Source organism: Myotis yumanensis, unplaced genomic scaffold (assembly GCF_028538775.1).
Source record: "Myotis yumanensis isolate MYYU_CA2020_CCGP unplaced genomic scaffold, mMyoYum1.0.hap1 SCAF_8, whole genome shotgun sequence".
Taxonomy (NCBI): domain Eukaryota; kingdom Metazoa; phylum Chordata; class Mammalia; order Chiroptera; family Vespertilionidae; genus Myotis; species Myotis yumanensis.
This window is the reverse complement of record NW_027223759.1, coordinates 3,284,536-3,300,989: the sequence shown is the minus strand read 5'-3', so window position 1 is coordinate 3,300,989 and position 16,454 is coordinate 3,284,536. Positions and strand designations below refer to the sequence as shown.

Here is a 16,454-nt window from a genome sequence, read left to right as displayed (position 1 = left end):
TCATATATTTAAAGTAAATTACCTGGAAATAGAAGTCTAATATACCAACCATGTCTGTGCCTTCTGGAAAACACTGAAAAAAAATAGAAAGGCAATTAAAAACATAGAAACACAGGGGGAAAAATGCAGATATAAGATTAAATTTGAAAAATGTACATTGATGTTTTAATTGAGAACAAAATAGCACATAACCTAAGAAAGGGTATAAACATGAAATCACAAAGAACAATAAAACAAAATAACATCACATATAGACTTCTAGATTCTAGTTTAAATGACAAAGATAAACTGATTCATAATTCATAAGCCAAGTTATTGGACCAGCCACTTAAAATTTAAAAAATCAAGTGTAATCAACAATAGTAAGGCATTTATTTGAGTAAATGGGTGAATCCTTACACAAAATTTGCATTAACATAACTAGTCAAATATTTGAAAACTGCCAGATACAAATCAATTTAATACCATGAACACTCTGATAGCATAACGCAAGGTTATTTTGCAAAAACTTCTAAATCTTAAATAGTAGGTAATTGTTTAAAATCGATTGTTGAGTTCTTAGCATGTATCTTCGTATATTTTATTAACTAAAAGAATAACTAGAAATAGAACAAAAGTTAAAAACCTTTTTTTCTTTTAAGTAATATCCTATTGCAAAATTTCGATCGCCACTTTCTCTTTCAGACTGAAACCTAGAAGAAAAAATAACATTTGCTTTATTTTCTGTAAAAGTATGTTCTGTAGCTTAATTTGTATATGGAAGTGCAGTATAAAGAACACGGACCTCATGGTCAAGACTGCTGGGTCCCAGTCCCAGTTCTGTCGATAGGCTTGCTAGCTATGTGGCCTTAGGCAAGTCATTTCAGTGACACCTCTCTCCATCTTAAATTTCTCAGCTGTAAAAAGGTTAAAATAAACTAGGCCAGTGGTCGGCAAACCCTGGCTTGCGAGCCACATGTGGCTCTTTGACCCCTTGAGTGTGGCTCTTCCACAAAATACCAACTTCTGCGCATAGGCCACGAAGTTTCAATCGCACTGTACATGCACGCCCGCATATGGTATTTGTGGAAGAGCCACACTCAAGGGGCCAAAGAGCCACATGTGGCTTGTGAGCCTTGGTTTGCCGACCACGGAACTAGGCCCTTTCTAATCCTCCTATTTTTTTAATAAAGAAGCTAATTTCCAAATATTCCACCATTAAAATATACTAAAAAATGCACAATTTTCTAGCTCTCTCAAAAGTACAATAGTCAATTCTAACTAAGGAAATACATGGACATTGCACTGAGGCTGGGACACATGAAATGGGCCTTACAGCATTCACTGGATTTACAGATTTCAGGTGGAAGCCCACGCAGCAGCACGAACAAAGTTGTAAAGGTATAAAATACGGCATTTCATTGAAAAATAGCAAATATTCTGACGTATCTGGGAAATGGGATTTATGAAGAAGAGCAGAGAAACATCAAACTAACAAAGGAGGAGAGAACCAAGATGGCAGCGTAGGCAAATGCCTGTATTCACTGCCTCCCACAACCACACCAAAATTACAACAAAACTACAGAACCATCACCCAGAACTGCTGGAAAGCTGGCTGAATGGAAGTCCTACAACTAGAAAAGTAAAGAAGGAAGCACAGAGGCTGGGAGGAGGTGCGAAGGCCCAGGATGGGCTAGTCCGCACCCACGTGGGCTGCACTTGGGAGGGAGATAGCCTCTGTGGAGGCCCCCGGGAGGAGCAAGGGGTCCCAGCCCCACACTAGAAGCCCAGCCCAGGGTCCCAGAGCTGGGGACAGAAGTCCCTACGGGCAGTAAGAACTACAGGCTGATTAAAAGGCTGGCACCCTGAACTGAGCTTACAATTACAAGCTCCCGCTTGCTCTGAGCTCAAGTGCTGGGCAAGACTCTGGGGAACCCCGACCTTCTGGGGAAAAACTGGACTGTTTGTCATCGAGGCAGGAATGTGGGGGCAGCTTTCTTCCAGATGGAGGTGCTCTTAGCCGTTTTGTTCCTGTGCTGGGACCTCTCTGGTTGCAGGGCTGACTGGCAGCCATTGCTGTTTGCTCTGCCTGGTGATTCCCTGAGACTCCGCCCCACCCAATTTACAACCCCACCCAAGCTGTGGGCAATGGCTTTTGCATATGAATGGCCTGTCCTTTCTCAGGCTAAAAACTTGTCAAAAAGCTGCAGCTGGGTCAGGGAGCCCCAAACCTATCAAAAGGCCCAAGACGCAGCATGAGCACCAGGCTGCCTTCCTTCACAGCTGGGCCTCATCTGGGCACTTCCAAATCTGATACAAAGAGGAGGAATCTGCAGATCTCTCTGTAGCTTCTGCTGGATGGCCCCAGGCAGTGGCTGACTTTGTACCTCCCTGGAAACCCAAGAGCCAGTGTACCCAGTGGTCAGTGTTGGACCATACCAGATTACAACTCTACACATCCACAAGCAACACAATTCAAGGGGCAGACTCAGCGAACACCAAAGCCCCACTGAAGCAAGACCTGCTCCACAGGGGTGTCTCCTGCAAAGCAGCTCTCCCACTGTAGTCACAGCTGGTCCTCACAGCCAATTGGCCTGGAGAGCAATTCCTCCCAGTGACACCAACAGCAATCAAGGCTCAACTACCACAAGACTGTGCTCACAGCCCACAAAGGAGTGCACCTAGAGTGTCCACATCAGATGACTGGGAGGCTGAGCGACTGGGCCCTATAGGACACCTACTACACAAGGCCACTCTATCAACTCAAGAAGACTTAGCAGCTCTATCCAATACATAGAAACAAACACAAGAAATCAGCCAAAATTCAGAGACAAAGAAACATGTCACAAATGAAAGAAATGGAAGAAAGCAATCTACTGGATATAGAGTTCAAAACCACAGTTATAAGGTTACACAAGAATCTTCTAGAAACCTCCAAGGGGCTTAGTAAGTCTTTCAAGGATCTTGGTGAGAATGCCAAATAAAGAAAGAAAAAAGAAAGAAAAAGGAACAGTCAGAAATTAAGCATACACTGACTGAAATAAAGAATAATATACAGGGATTCAACAGTAGACTAGAGGATCCCAAGAATCAAACAATGATTTGAAATATGAGGAAGGAAAAAACACCCAACCTGAAGAGCAAAAAGAAAAAAGAAACAAAAAATATGAAGATAGTGTAAGGAGCCTCTGGGACAACTTCAAGCGTACCAACATCCGAATTATGGGGGTGTCAGCAGAAGAGAGAGAGCAAGATATTGAAAACCTATATGAAGAAATAATGACAGAAAACTTCCCCTACCTGGTGAAAGAAAGAGACTTACAAGTCCAGGAAGCACAGAGAACCCCAAACAAGAGGAACCCAAAGAGGACGACACCAAGACACATTATAATTAAAATGCCAAGAGCAAAAGACAAAGAGAGAATCTTAAAAGCAGCAAGAGAAAAACAGTTAGTCACCTACAAGGGACTACCCATACGACTGTCAGCTGATTTCTCAACAGAAACTATGCAGGCCAGAAGGGAGTGGCAAGAAATATTCAAAGTGATGAATTGCAAGAACCTATAACCAAGATTACTCCACCCAGCAAAGCTATCATTTAGAATTGAAGATCAGATAAAGAGCTTCATAGACAAGAAAAAGCTAAAGAAGTTCATCACTACCAAACCAGTATTATATGAAATGCTGAAGGGTATTCTTTAAGAGGAAGAAGAAAAAGGTAAAGATAAAAATTATGAACAACAAAGTGGCAACAAATACACATCTATCAACAATTGAATCTGAAAAATCAAATGAGTAAAAAAATCTGATGAACAGAATAAACTGGTGAATGGAATAGAATCAGGGGCACGGAAATGACTGACTGACGATTCTCAGAGAATTGAAAAATAGCAAATATTCTGACGTATCTGGGAAATGGGATTTTTATACACATGTATGCATTACCTATGGACACAGACAATAGGGTGGCAAGGGCCTGGGCGGGGTGGGAACTGGGTGGAGGGGAGCTATGGGGGGTGGGGACCTCTGTAATAGTCTCAACAATAAAGATTAATAATAATAAAAAAACTAACAAAGGAGACTAGGACCAAATTATCAAGACTGATAAATGCTAAGAAATGTAATAGCTCTTGATTGCCAACAAAATGAAAGCTTCAAGCTCTCAAACAAGCTACCTTGTTAACTCTACATTTTAGAAGCTTAGTTCTGACATCAGTTTGGGAAAGGGGAAAAAGAAAGGATGAGTGATGTTATTAGGTGACTACTGTAATGAGAATTACAGGAAACTTGAATTTAGGTAGTGATGATAGACCTGGAGGGAGAAGTATGACTAAAATGAGAGCAGTTGTGCAAATCTTCAGACTTAATGGGAAAAAAGAGAAACAGTGTGAAGTTACTCTACCAGGTCTTAAGGAGGGCAGAGTCTAACAGTGACAATGGGGCAAAGACAAGATACAGAAATAGTTCAATGAAATATGAGAGCACAGAAGGGTGAGATGAAATTAATAAAAAGCTTCCTGGGAAAGTTACTGAAGCTGATGAATAACAGTTGGTAAGGCAGACAACCTGAAAAGGTTTGCCCTCTAAAACATACAAAGCCATCACCTAATTAGAACTCCTGCCAAAAGTGTTTAAACTTTATCTAATCACAAGGAAACAACCAGGCCTATAAAAAACTGAGAATATCCACTACAGCCCATGAGCTAGATCCAACTTGCTTCCTGTTTTTATAAATAAGGTTTGTTTATATGGCTACGTTCATACTCAGAGTAGAACTAATAGTTGTAACAGAGACTACTAGTCTAAAATTTTTATTACCTGGTCCTTCACAGAAAAAGTTAGGTAATTCCTGCTCTAGAAAATAAGTGATTGGCACGCTTAAAAAAAAGTCATTTAATAAAATTTTTAAAAGCAAGAGACTAAGGCAGGCAGACTGTTTTACTTTTAAAAGACAAGAGACCATGATTAGTTCCTTAATTAGTTTATGGTATTTAGAGGACATTTGGGGACATCTATATATTGATTAATGTCATATGTTAAATAATGTTCTTAAGTGTCGATGGTACTATAGTTATGTAGGAAAATGCCCTTATTCCTAGGATACACAGGTGAAGTTATTTAAAAGTGAAGCGTCATCATGTTTACATAATTTCAAACAGTTCAGAATAAAAGCCACCCACATAAATGTACATATCTATATATATAAAAGGCTAATAAGCAAAGTGTCCCTTCGGGAGTTCAACCAGGAGTTCAATCACTCGCTATGACATGCACTGACCACCGGGGGGTGGTGCGGAATGAAGGAAGGCCCCAGCGGGCAGCCAGACATCCCTGGATTGCGAACAGGCGCAGGCCAGGCTGAGGGACACCCCCGCCCCCCCCCCACCCCCCGCAGGAATTTCATGCACCAAGCCTCTAGTGTGTGTGTGTGTGTGTGTGTGTGTGTGTGTGTGTGTACGTGTACGTAGAGATACACATATATTTTTTTACTAAGGAGAGAGGTTGGCCCATTATAAAATCCTAAGTCATAAAGCAGACTCACGTCGCATTACTGAATCCAACATATTCATTACCAGCCATCTTATTCAAAAACTGCATCACCTATAAACCAAAATTTAAAAGTGTCAGTATCAAAAAACAAAGATATAAAGAATGTAGCATGAAAACTGAATTCTATATTGCACTTACATAGTCAAATTTTTCAGCATTATTCACTCCTTGCTACAAAGAAATAAGACATGAAAACATTAAAGAAGGTACCACATTTAAGTTTTAAATGATTATAATATAAAATTTTCAAACTATCATAAAATTAATACTGTGCATTAGTACTTTCAAATCTAGAAAATGCTTCTAAAGTAACCTAATATTTACATAAATTATATACATTTTTTATTAATACCCTATGTTGAAAATTATCTGAGTTACAAAGGGAATGCTTTATTTTAAGTATAACTTTACCCAACCCAAAGTTATAGAATTTTAAATACAAGTTACTCCAAATCCCGTATCTTTCATGACAGATAATCTGCTAGACAATGTTACTTCCATATTTTTAAAAAACTTAAAATAAAGTTTCACCCTTAGAGAAAAAGTAAGTATGGTTTCAAATTAAGAGCAATCTACTTGTATTTTTTAAGTAACCTTAAACCAATATATGAGTTAGAAAAATGAGTTATGTTGCAAAATTAATCTTTTAATTCTAGTATATGCAAACATTCTGGATAGATTTTACTAGTATAGAGAAAGCTCTACTTTTAATATCTCACTTGTTATATAATAAACCTTGAAATAAAAAAACATATTTCAGAGTCTCTAAAAGTTAGCTACGTCTGTATTTAGCATTGTGCCAATTCAGAATATAGAAGATGTATTGTTTCATTGCTTCTATTTCTGACATGTTAGCTACTGCTAATGTCAATAGGTAAAACCTATGTAATGTAGATCAGTTCAAGTAGCCAAACGGTTGCATTTTACCTCAGCGAAGTTTACAAAGCAGTAAGTTGTAGATCTGAAATCAAACGTATTAATTGGTGATGTGCACCGAAAAGAAACAATACATCTCTAAGTTTAAAACAGGTTCAAAATAAAATAATTTGACAACTATAGTTTTAAAAATGAAAAATTTCAATTTTACCTCCAAAAAATACAAAACATTACCAATTAAAATTTTAGTATGGGGGGAAAACCTGTATGAGAGTATTATTTAATTGAATAAAGCCAGGTTCATTCTCCACTTTATAAGCAGATTAGAATGTGGCTGACAATCTGTGGAATCCTAAAAAATCACTTTAAGAAAGGATGTGTAATCCACATATACAATCGGTAGCTAGAAAGAACACCACATTTTTTCATCAAATTAGTTATTAGCAAACTTATACACGGATAATTTAGCTACAGCCATATTGTAATCACTATGTCTTTTCTCTAAAGCGTTCTTCTGACATATTTTAAGTTTTCTTTCCTTATAATACACCAGAAATCAGAATGTAGAAATGTAACTCCAAAGCTGTTCAATGAAAAATAATTAAAAGAAATTACCAACTTCATTGAACTGTTGCAGTTGTCAAAATATTCCATAGATCCTAATGCTGTAAAATATGTAACAACATTTAAACCACAAAACCCTTTTTAAGCATAAAAAATAAAAACCCAAAAAAACAAACAAAAAGAACCACAACTCTTTTGGAAAAGGATGTCAGCATTTGCATTGTGATGTCACATGATTACTGGTTATACAATTAATCAATGTAAAACAAGTTATATTGAACTTTCATTCTCTCACCTAAACTGTGCCCTATAAAATTAACAGAAATTTTCTTTATTTAGCTGTTGTGTTTAGTAAAAAAAAAAGAGAAAAAAAAAGAAAAAAGAAAAACCGTTCCAATCCTAGACTATGGCCATCTTTTTGTAGCTTACAAAAATCAAGTACGATTGAGTTTTGTTTCTATGGTTTTTTAAAGAAACTTTCATATTTACCAATGCCTATCATTATAAAAAATTTGAGTAAGCTACTTGAAGTGTTCTAGACAAATTATGTAAAAAATCAAAATAAAATATTTGAATGATGGTGTTGACTCAAAAAACTCTCTCCAAAACTTACCCCATTTAAATGTAAAAGCACTTGGTTACTATTTATTCTTATCATCTATCCTGGAAATAGCATTTAATGTAAGTCAATAAATATATTTGCCCCTGTATCTCTTGGAAAGACTTCATGAACCCAAACAATCATAAGATGTCATGTTATTTTTATTTTGAAAAAGTTACTGTATAGAATTTGTAAAGATATCAGAAAAAAATACGCATACAAATAGAATAAATACCTGCAAACAAATAAGCAAACGTGAACTTAAAAAACCATCCTCATCATCAAGCAGTGGGTGCAGTGGTGTGGAGGGACAGGTGTGAAAATTAAAATGGTCATGGGCATATGGGGGCTGGGTAGACTCTTCTGTTTATTTTGTGTATGTCTGAAGATTCTCATTAAATATTAAAGGGGAAAAGTCCAGTTGCTAATAATTTCTCATGTTAATTTACAAAATTTGTCCTTGAGAATATTTTCTTTACCCTTAAAACAGTATTTGATTTTTAATTAGTTCATGTATCAGTGGATATTTTCTATTACTAGAATGAGTTTAATTCTTTCACTATTTTAAATTTTTACAAATGCACAAGTTGAGAAATACCACTGACAACAGATGAGAAGATAGAAATAGAAAAGGTTTAAAAGCAACAGTATTTTACACACCTATCTCATTACATACAAAAGTCACAGTAATCCTCACAAATTATGCTTATTGCTGCTACAAAAACTAGCACCGCGATTAGATCCTCTTTCTATTCTGCTGAAACCACAGAACTGGAAACAACCTGGTATTACAAGAGGACCTGCTCCCAGTCACTACAGTGCTTCACATCCTCACTACCACTGACTCCACTATTTCAAATGTTCTCTTTTGTTGGTGGCCCATAGGTTTTCAGAACCCGAAGCAGTGCACCATGGTAAAATTTGGGACACATGAGAAGTATACCTTTCTTTTGGGAAGTGGGAGGAAACCTGGATTAAAGGCAGATTAACTTCTAAAAAAGCATATATGAAAACTGATCATCTAAAGCTATTAATACGCCTTTTACTCTTGGGGGAAAAAACCCTATGACCAGAAATGTTTATTCTAGTTTTAAATCACTGCAGCATTATTATATATCGTGTTATTTTAATCTTTAAAAGTTACATTAAGTATAGCAGGAAAACTTAAAAAAAAATAAACTGGACAAAATATACTTACTAAAATTCTAATCCACTGATCAAATGACTTTTAAAAAAAAAATGTTTTTATTGATTTCAGAGAGAGAGGGAGAGAGAGAAACATCAATGATGAGAGAGAATCGTGGATCCGCTGCCTCCTGCACACCCCACACTGGGGATCAAGCCCGCAATCTGGGCATGTGCCCTTACTAGGAATTAAACCTGGGAACTGCAGGCCAACGCTCTATCCACTGAGCAAAACCAGCCAGGGCTGACCAAATGACCTTTAAAAAGCAAACCACATGGCTTGTTTGAAAAGGCAGTAATCAGACCTAGATAACAAAATAATATATATTTATTTTTCTATAAACATACCTATCAAAGATATTAAGGAATCTACATTCCTTTAAAGAAAACTTTATGAATGAAAATTTGATAAAGAGGCAGTGAGTTTCAACATTGGCTGATAAAATGTATTACTAGAGTGGTTTTACAACCTGTTTTTACAACATACTCATGAATTGAATCATGTATTATACAATTTAACAGGTGAAAATATCACTGTTAACAGAAATAAATTTAATATTAAAATGACAGTCACTGCATTTATCTGTTCTTTTGTATATAAATAACTTGATTCCGTCCATAAAATATGGAGATATAAAAGCCAACTGACAATTATAGATCTTAGAGAAAAGACGCCTAGAAGTAAGGCAAAACAAAATAACTGAAAATTTTATAAAATACTCCCAAGTTTAATCTTACTTTAAAGAGAATGCTTTAAAAGCTAACTACCTGGAGTATTTTAATAGGTATTACAGATAAAAATAACGTTATAAAACTAGTTTTTTCATAGATTAAAAAACATAGCTTGAAGGACATTAACTAAAAGCTAAAAAAGAGGATCCTATCTCATAGCCATGATAAAATACCCAAGCTCTGGGTGGCTGCTTGAGCAAAGGCCTAGGCCTACAGGTAGTGAGCACCCACTACTGTCTCAAGAATGACTATGCATCACTGAAAATCAGATGTGACTTTTAAACCAATAAATTTGCTTAAAAATAAAGCAACAAAAAAAGTGAATTGTTTGGCAATAAATTATTTTTCATTTAAAAGAAACCTCAAATACACCAACTGATATAAACATGAAGTAATAAACCCATACAACCCTTTCTTATGCATGTCAGCAAGCTCAAGGCATCATCGATTGCTCCCAGAGCCACAAACAGCCTTAAAAATGTGGCTTCCCAGCCAGCCTGACAGGTTATTGCTGACATAACCAAACCGAGCATCACAACAGGCAGATTTTCATGGAGCACGATTAACTCGTTTTAAGAGAAAGAAGGGAAACAAACTTCTGATTTTTTAAATTAAAAAATACTTCTGATATTAAAAAACAGCTTCTTCAAATGACAAACACTGGAAACTACCACTAGAATAGATACATAAACAAAGAAGACAATGTAAGTCTTTTAAGATAAAAAAGCAGAAGTGTGGCAATAATCTTGTAATATGTTATCCTCATTTTTCGTGCCCTAACCCTCAAGTTATTATTATCAGGCTTAACTTTCAAACTACAGCTACATGAAAAGTTTTACCACTGGAAAGAAAAAAATTACATAAGAATACTACTATTCCACCCAGAATAACAGTGCTCCTTTCAAATTTATTTTTCCTCTTTAAATCAAGTGATCACACCATCATCCAATAAAACTACAGCAAAAAGTATTCCTTTAAATTTAATAGCTACCATAGAGAGAAAGAGAGGAAGTATAGTACCTTTATGTTTTATTTATGGTTTTTTTTAATGTACAAAATGACATTTCTTTTATGAAGGTATTTACCTATATAGCTTTGTTTAAAATGTTAAATATTGGCGGTTTCCTACAAGTTTAGTAGTTAAGAATTTATGCAACAGGTTCCTTCTGTCCAAATCCTCCTTTTCTCCACAATCTGCTAATCCTTTGAACACTTGTTCTGCCTCTTGCCCCATTTCCTGAGGATCACCACCAATCCTACAAGGAAAAAATATCAATACTACAAAATTATGAAATAAAGAGTCTTACTAAAGACTCTACTTAGTGTGTGTGTGTGTGTGTGAACGGAAGTAACGTGAAGAGACTATTTTAATAGCACCATAATAAAGTTTTGAATTTGAAAGGAAAAAATATAGCTTGAAGGACATTAACTAAAAGCCAAAAAAGAGAATCCTATCTCGTAGCAATGATAAAATATCCAAGCTCTGGGTGCTCCTTGAGCAAAGGCCTAGGTCTACAGGTAGTGAGCACCCACTACTGTCTCAAGAATGACTATGCAGCACTGAAAATCAGACGTGACTTTTAAGGCAGTAAATTTGTATCTTTTGTATAAATTAGAATTCAGAAAATAAAATTTCTGCTTCTTGGACAATATAACTGTGGTAGGTAAAGACAAAGATGTAATTAACAGAAACAGCAAACAGAAAAATCAGGAGATTTAGCTCAAGTCCGATTCTGCTGCAGTTAAAACCCATGCAATTTCTTCACTGCACATAAAGTAAGAGGGCTGGGCTTGAAGAACCTTTCGGCTATGGTTTTCTTACTCATAAACATTACATGAGCATATAACTTGTACAGATCACATACAATTAATATAAGAGTTTTGAATTCTTTTTTGAAGAGTCTATTCTATACTGGGGCAGTGAGTTTTAGAGGTACATCAAGCTTATCCCTGATGTACCTCTAGATTTAGATAAAGGTCATTTAAAAAAAACAAAAAAACCCCTTGTGAAACACCTTCTAAAAACCAATCAAAATAAAAATTTAAAGTGATCTTAAATATAAACCATACCCTAAAGCTTCATTTCCAGTAAATTTAAAATCATGATCAAATTTGTAAATACAAGATGACTCAGTTAAATTTTTGCTCTGTTGGACGCTGAACCACACTTGGGTATGTGTGTTCTAACTCTGTTTCTAAGTGCTCACATTAATATGGCTTAATGTAAAGTTCATGGCTTGTGAATGAACATGGTAAGTGAAACTAATGAAGTGACGGTATGGTATGACCAGACATGCATTTCCCCACACGCGGCCTTGCAGTGTGGTATATTAAACCCAGGAATCGTTAAACAGAAGATGAATGCAGTAAAGGAAGGCATTTGCATATGCCCTTTCTTGACGCTATTGTTGTGCCACATTAATCTTTCTCCAGCATAAGAGCTCAAACTAGGATCCATGGATCAGCTTCAAAGGGTCTGTGAACTCCCAAAAAGTTACATAAAATCATGGTATGTGAACGTTTTTTCTGGGAAGATCCACAAAAGGTTCAGAACCCTTCTTGTTTTTTCATTAAGCACTATTAACACATACAATGTATTATTATAAATTTGCTCACCTCTAATTCAAGTTACTTATTCAAATCTAACAATTATTAATGAGACTTTTCTCTCATTGCAGTATTTATTGCACTGCATGGTAAGGGTCCATTTACTTGTGTATACTCCACACAATAATGTAAGCCACCTGAAGGCAGGGCTGTGCCTAGCTGTATTCATATTATAATTTTCCAGAAGAGACAAATAGTTTCCAAACTGACAACTTTTCTCTTATGCAAAACAGTCATAAATAGCTAGATGCTATAATGGACAAAATGAAAATTTCCATAGCTTACTGAATTAGTTACATTAAAAAATAACACTTGCCTATATTACCTACATCATTAGAGTTACAAGGATTAAGTGGGTCAACAGACATATATATTCTTAAGATTAGTCTTCTAATTTAAAGGCCTCTTCTCATGAGCATATAAATTTCATGAAACAGAGGATTTCTAGCATACAAAGTAGATGAATTTTTATTAATTGGGCCAAGAGCATAATTTATATTCAAACATTCTTTGTCTAGCCAAGTTATCCCATCCTCAGTCACACACCTACAAAGCCATACATTTCCTTTTTAAAGCTTGGAACACACAGCACAGATTTACTAAGACAGCACATAAATGTTCCAAACACAAATGAAACTTATTTGAATATAACTAAAGTACATAATAAAATCTACATAATATCACACAACAGAACTATTTTCAAATACTAATTTTAAACATTACATTAGAGCTTCCAATTATTAAGGCAAACCAGACACTAAAAAAAATTTTTTTAAATTAAAACATACAATGCAAACCAAAGCATAAAAAATAATGTAACTTAATAATTGGAATTAAGTCTTAATTATTTTAATTATTATACAAGTATGATTGAAGTAAACCAAATAAAACAAGTTTAAATGAAAATCATAATTAAAGTTGATGAAAATGTCAAAGACTTGAGAATATTCAAGGGTAAATGTACTTTGTCTTAACACAAAGTACCAGAACATTTGTTCCTACATATGTTGATGACCAACATTAAACAATAAAATGTTTTCAACTCTGTTTACATCTGTTCATTTTAAAAGAGCCAAAAGGAACACAAAGAAAAAAATATCAAAACTTTAAGAAAAACTTGTGCCTATTGTTCAGCAGAGACTTTTTGAATTTTTGCCAGCTCTTCAGATCAAGAATAACTGTTGAAATTTACAATGAGTCATCTGTTTTGAAATTATATCATTTATTTTTACATTAATAGATATCCTAATTTTATAGCAAAAGAGTAATTTAACACCAAAAGAAAACTTTTTATAGTTCTACATAAATAATCCAAAATTCACATTTATGCTTTAGTTATTAAAAAGATGTACTAGGTAAAAAGGAAATGTCACCATTTTACCTTTATTAATGAAGTCACAACAATTGCTCCAGCATTTACCATAGGATTATGTGGCTTATCTGTAACACATAAAACCAACAGCATTATTTTGAATACCTGATATCATTTTCTGTGACGCATAGTTTTCCCCATGAACATGTACCTATTTCTTTATGTAAGCCACTGTCACAGTTTTTGGGGGGATGGTGGGGAGTATGGAGGAATGCACTTAAAAATCACTTACATATCAAACCAGTAATGCACCTCTAGGAAGCTGCTATCCTAGATGATGCAAATCGACCAAACTATATGACATGCACTGACCACCAGAGGGCAGATGCTCAGCACCGGAGCTGCCTCCTGGTGGTCAGTGCGCTCAGCCAGAAGCCCTGAGCTGGGCTCAGAGCTAATGGGCACAGCAGCGGTGCAGGAGCCCCTCCCACCTCCGCGGCAGCGCTAAGGATGTCCAATTGCTGGCTTAGGCCTGTTCCAGCCAACAGTTGGACATTCCCCCGAGGGCTCCCAGACTGCGAGAGGGCGCAGGCCGGGCTGAAGGACCCCCTGCCCCCAAGTGCACGAATTTCATGCACCGGGCCTCTAGTAATAATTGTATATGTGAACAAAAATTCATGTACAGAAGGCAGTGCTTAGTAGTGTTAAGAGCGCATCCAAATTTTCTAATTCTGCCACTTATTAGCTATTTGACTATGGACAACTAACTGATCTTCACTGTGCATGTTTTCCCATCTGTAAACTAGGATAACAAAGCACCAGCACCCCAGCAAGTCATAACGCTTAAATAGAGGACTCCGGTCAAGATAGAAGAATAGGTAAAGATGGTACTGGCATCCTCCAAAGATCACATCAAAATTAAAACTAAACTACAGTACAGCCATTATTGAGAATGGCATGAGCTCTGACTGACCAGAAGTCCTATAATTACAGACATAAAGAAGCCAAATGGAGATTGGTAGGAGGGGCAGAGATTTGAACAGGCTAGTCCCACACCCACGTGTGTAGGTTAAAAATCAGGAGGGGAAACTCGCAGCTCAGAGGCCCCCTGAAAATTGAGGGGTCCCGCCCGGCGCTCGCCCTTGGCTCTTTCCCAACATATCAATGCACACCAATCTCCCAGCCGAGGGTTCCAGTGCCAGGAAGAGAAACCCCTATAACTTCTGGCTGTGAAAACCAGCAGGAATTATAGTTAAGATGGAGGGCTGCTAGAGTCTCAGGCACTCCTATTAAAGGGCCTGCATGTGGACTTATTTGGACTCACTCCCTCTGAGCCCCAGGGCAGGGGCAGCAGCCCATAAGGCACCAGGGACATACATACAGGGAGGAACTGAGTTGTCTGGCTTTGGGCCAAGGGCTGGAGGGGCAGCTTTCTCACAGACACAAGTGCTGGCAGAGGCCATGCTTTCACTGCTGAGCCCTCCTGCTGCAGGTGCAGAAAGGCACCCTGAGTCCCATCAACCTGACAATCACTGTTCACCCAGCCCTGGTGATTCCCTGAGGCCCCATGCATGTACAGGAGGCAACTAATCAATTTTTCTCTCTCTCTCTGCCTCTCTCGAAAAAAATCAACAAAAGCAATTCCTCAAGTGAGGATTAAAAAAACAACCACCACCAGTCAATTCACCAGAACTTCCTAGATTACTCTATTTTACATTACATAGAAAAATATTAAGTTTTTCTTGTAAAATGTTTAATCTTGCTAGAACAAAAATATTTGTCCTTTCCATATTAAATCTTTTTTTCCACATTACACCTTGATTTCAGTGAGTTTAATAAATAAATAAAGTACGTCTGCATGTACTGTCCTTACTGAAGTTACGAGTTTATGGTAATCTCCATAGTCAAATGTAGCATCACATTAGAAAGATTATAATAAAAGAATAGTATGTAATCATTCTCAAAATAATTAGGAAAAGAAACATGAGAAAATACCCTCTAACTTCACTAACAAAATAAAACAATGATTATAAATCACATTTCATTTTTATCCAAAATAAAAAAAAAAATACAAAAGTATTTCTACAAACCATTATTGCAACTACTGAATTCCTTCACTCTTGCTTTCTTCAATTATCTTAACTTACACAATGAGGAACCTAGCATGTGCCTGAAACATTAAAAAAAAATCCACAAATCTATAGGTTGATATGTAGATCTAAAACACCAACTGCTATCAGATCAAAAGTACTAACTACCTTTGTCTTCCCTTTTCTTTTGGATCCCTGTAAAGTAATAAGGCTTGTTAGTTGTCTAACTATTTAATGCAAAATGTTTCTTTCAAATATTAAATGTTACAAAACAGAAAAAGCAAAAACACTATCTCAATCAGGGCCACCACTTAAAACTTATTATGGAAGTTTTCAAATATATCCTATCTACACTAATAAAAGAGAAACATGGTAATTGGTGTACGACCGCTACCCTTCCCATTGGCTAATCAGCATATCCTTATGCAAATTAACTGTCAGCCAAGATGGCGGCCGGCAGCCAGGCAGTTGGAAGCTAACAGGAGGCTTGCTAGCTGTGGACTCCAACGTTCCCCGCCGGCCTCTGAGCTTCAGTTGGAAACAAAGTAACATTTATAGAAGATAAACAAAAGCCCAGAAACCTCCTGCCAGTCAGCAGGGATCTCAGAGCTGGAGTCGCAACATTGTTTCGAATACAGAAAACAAAGGCCAGAAACCTGCTTTCAGCCGAGCCTCAGAGAGAAAGCCGGCTCTCAGCTCCAGTGACAGCCATAGAAGGTAAATAAATGCCAGAATAAAAAAAAAAGAAAAAAAGGAGAGATTTGGAGCTTCAGTCGCCTGCCAGCCTGAAAATGGCCCTCAGCCCCTCATCCAGGCTGGCCAGGCACCCCAGTGGGGACCCCCTCCCTGAAGCAACAAGATGGTGGCTAATTTGCATACTGAAGGCAGGCGGCAGCGGGCAAGGCTGTCTGTGGTCTGGGACCCGGATCTGTGACCCTGCCGGGCGGGATCAGCGGAG

The 16,454-nt window shown here is 36.9% G+C and overlaps 1 protein-coding gene across 2 annotated transcripts in view; it reads right to left on the bottom strand.

The window, feature by feature from the left end:
- Positions 1-16,454, bottom strand: part of GLS (glutaminase) — a 62,605-nt gene that overhangs the window by 25,237 nt on the left and 20,914 nt on the right. For both annotated transcript variants that reach the window (XM_070421712.1, XM_070421711.1), the window contains exons 7-11: positions 13,476-13,534; positions 5,668-5,700; positions 5,522-5,580; positions 626-692; positions 23-73 (exon numbers count right to left, since the gene is read on the bottom strand). In XM_070421712.1, the coding sequence (XP_070277813.1) occupies positions 23-73; positions 626-692; positions 5,522-5,580; positions 5,668-5,700; positions 13,476-13,534 (269 nt within the window). The remainder of the gene's footprint in view (positions 1-22; positions 74-625; positions 693-5,521; positions 5,581-5,667; positions 5,701-13,475; positions 13,535-16,454) is intronic.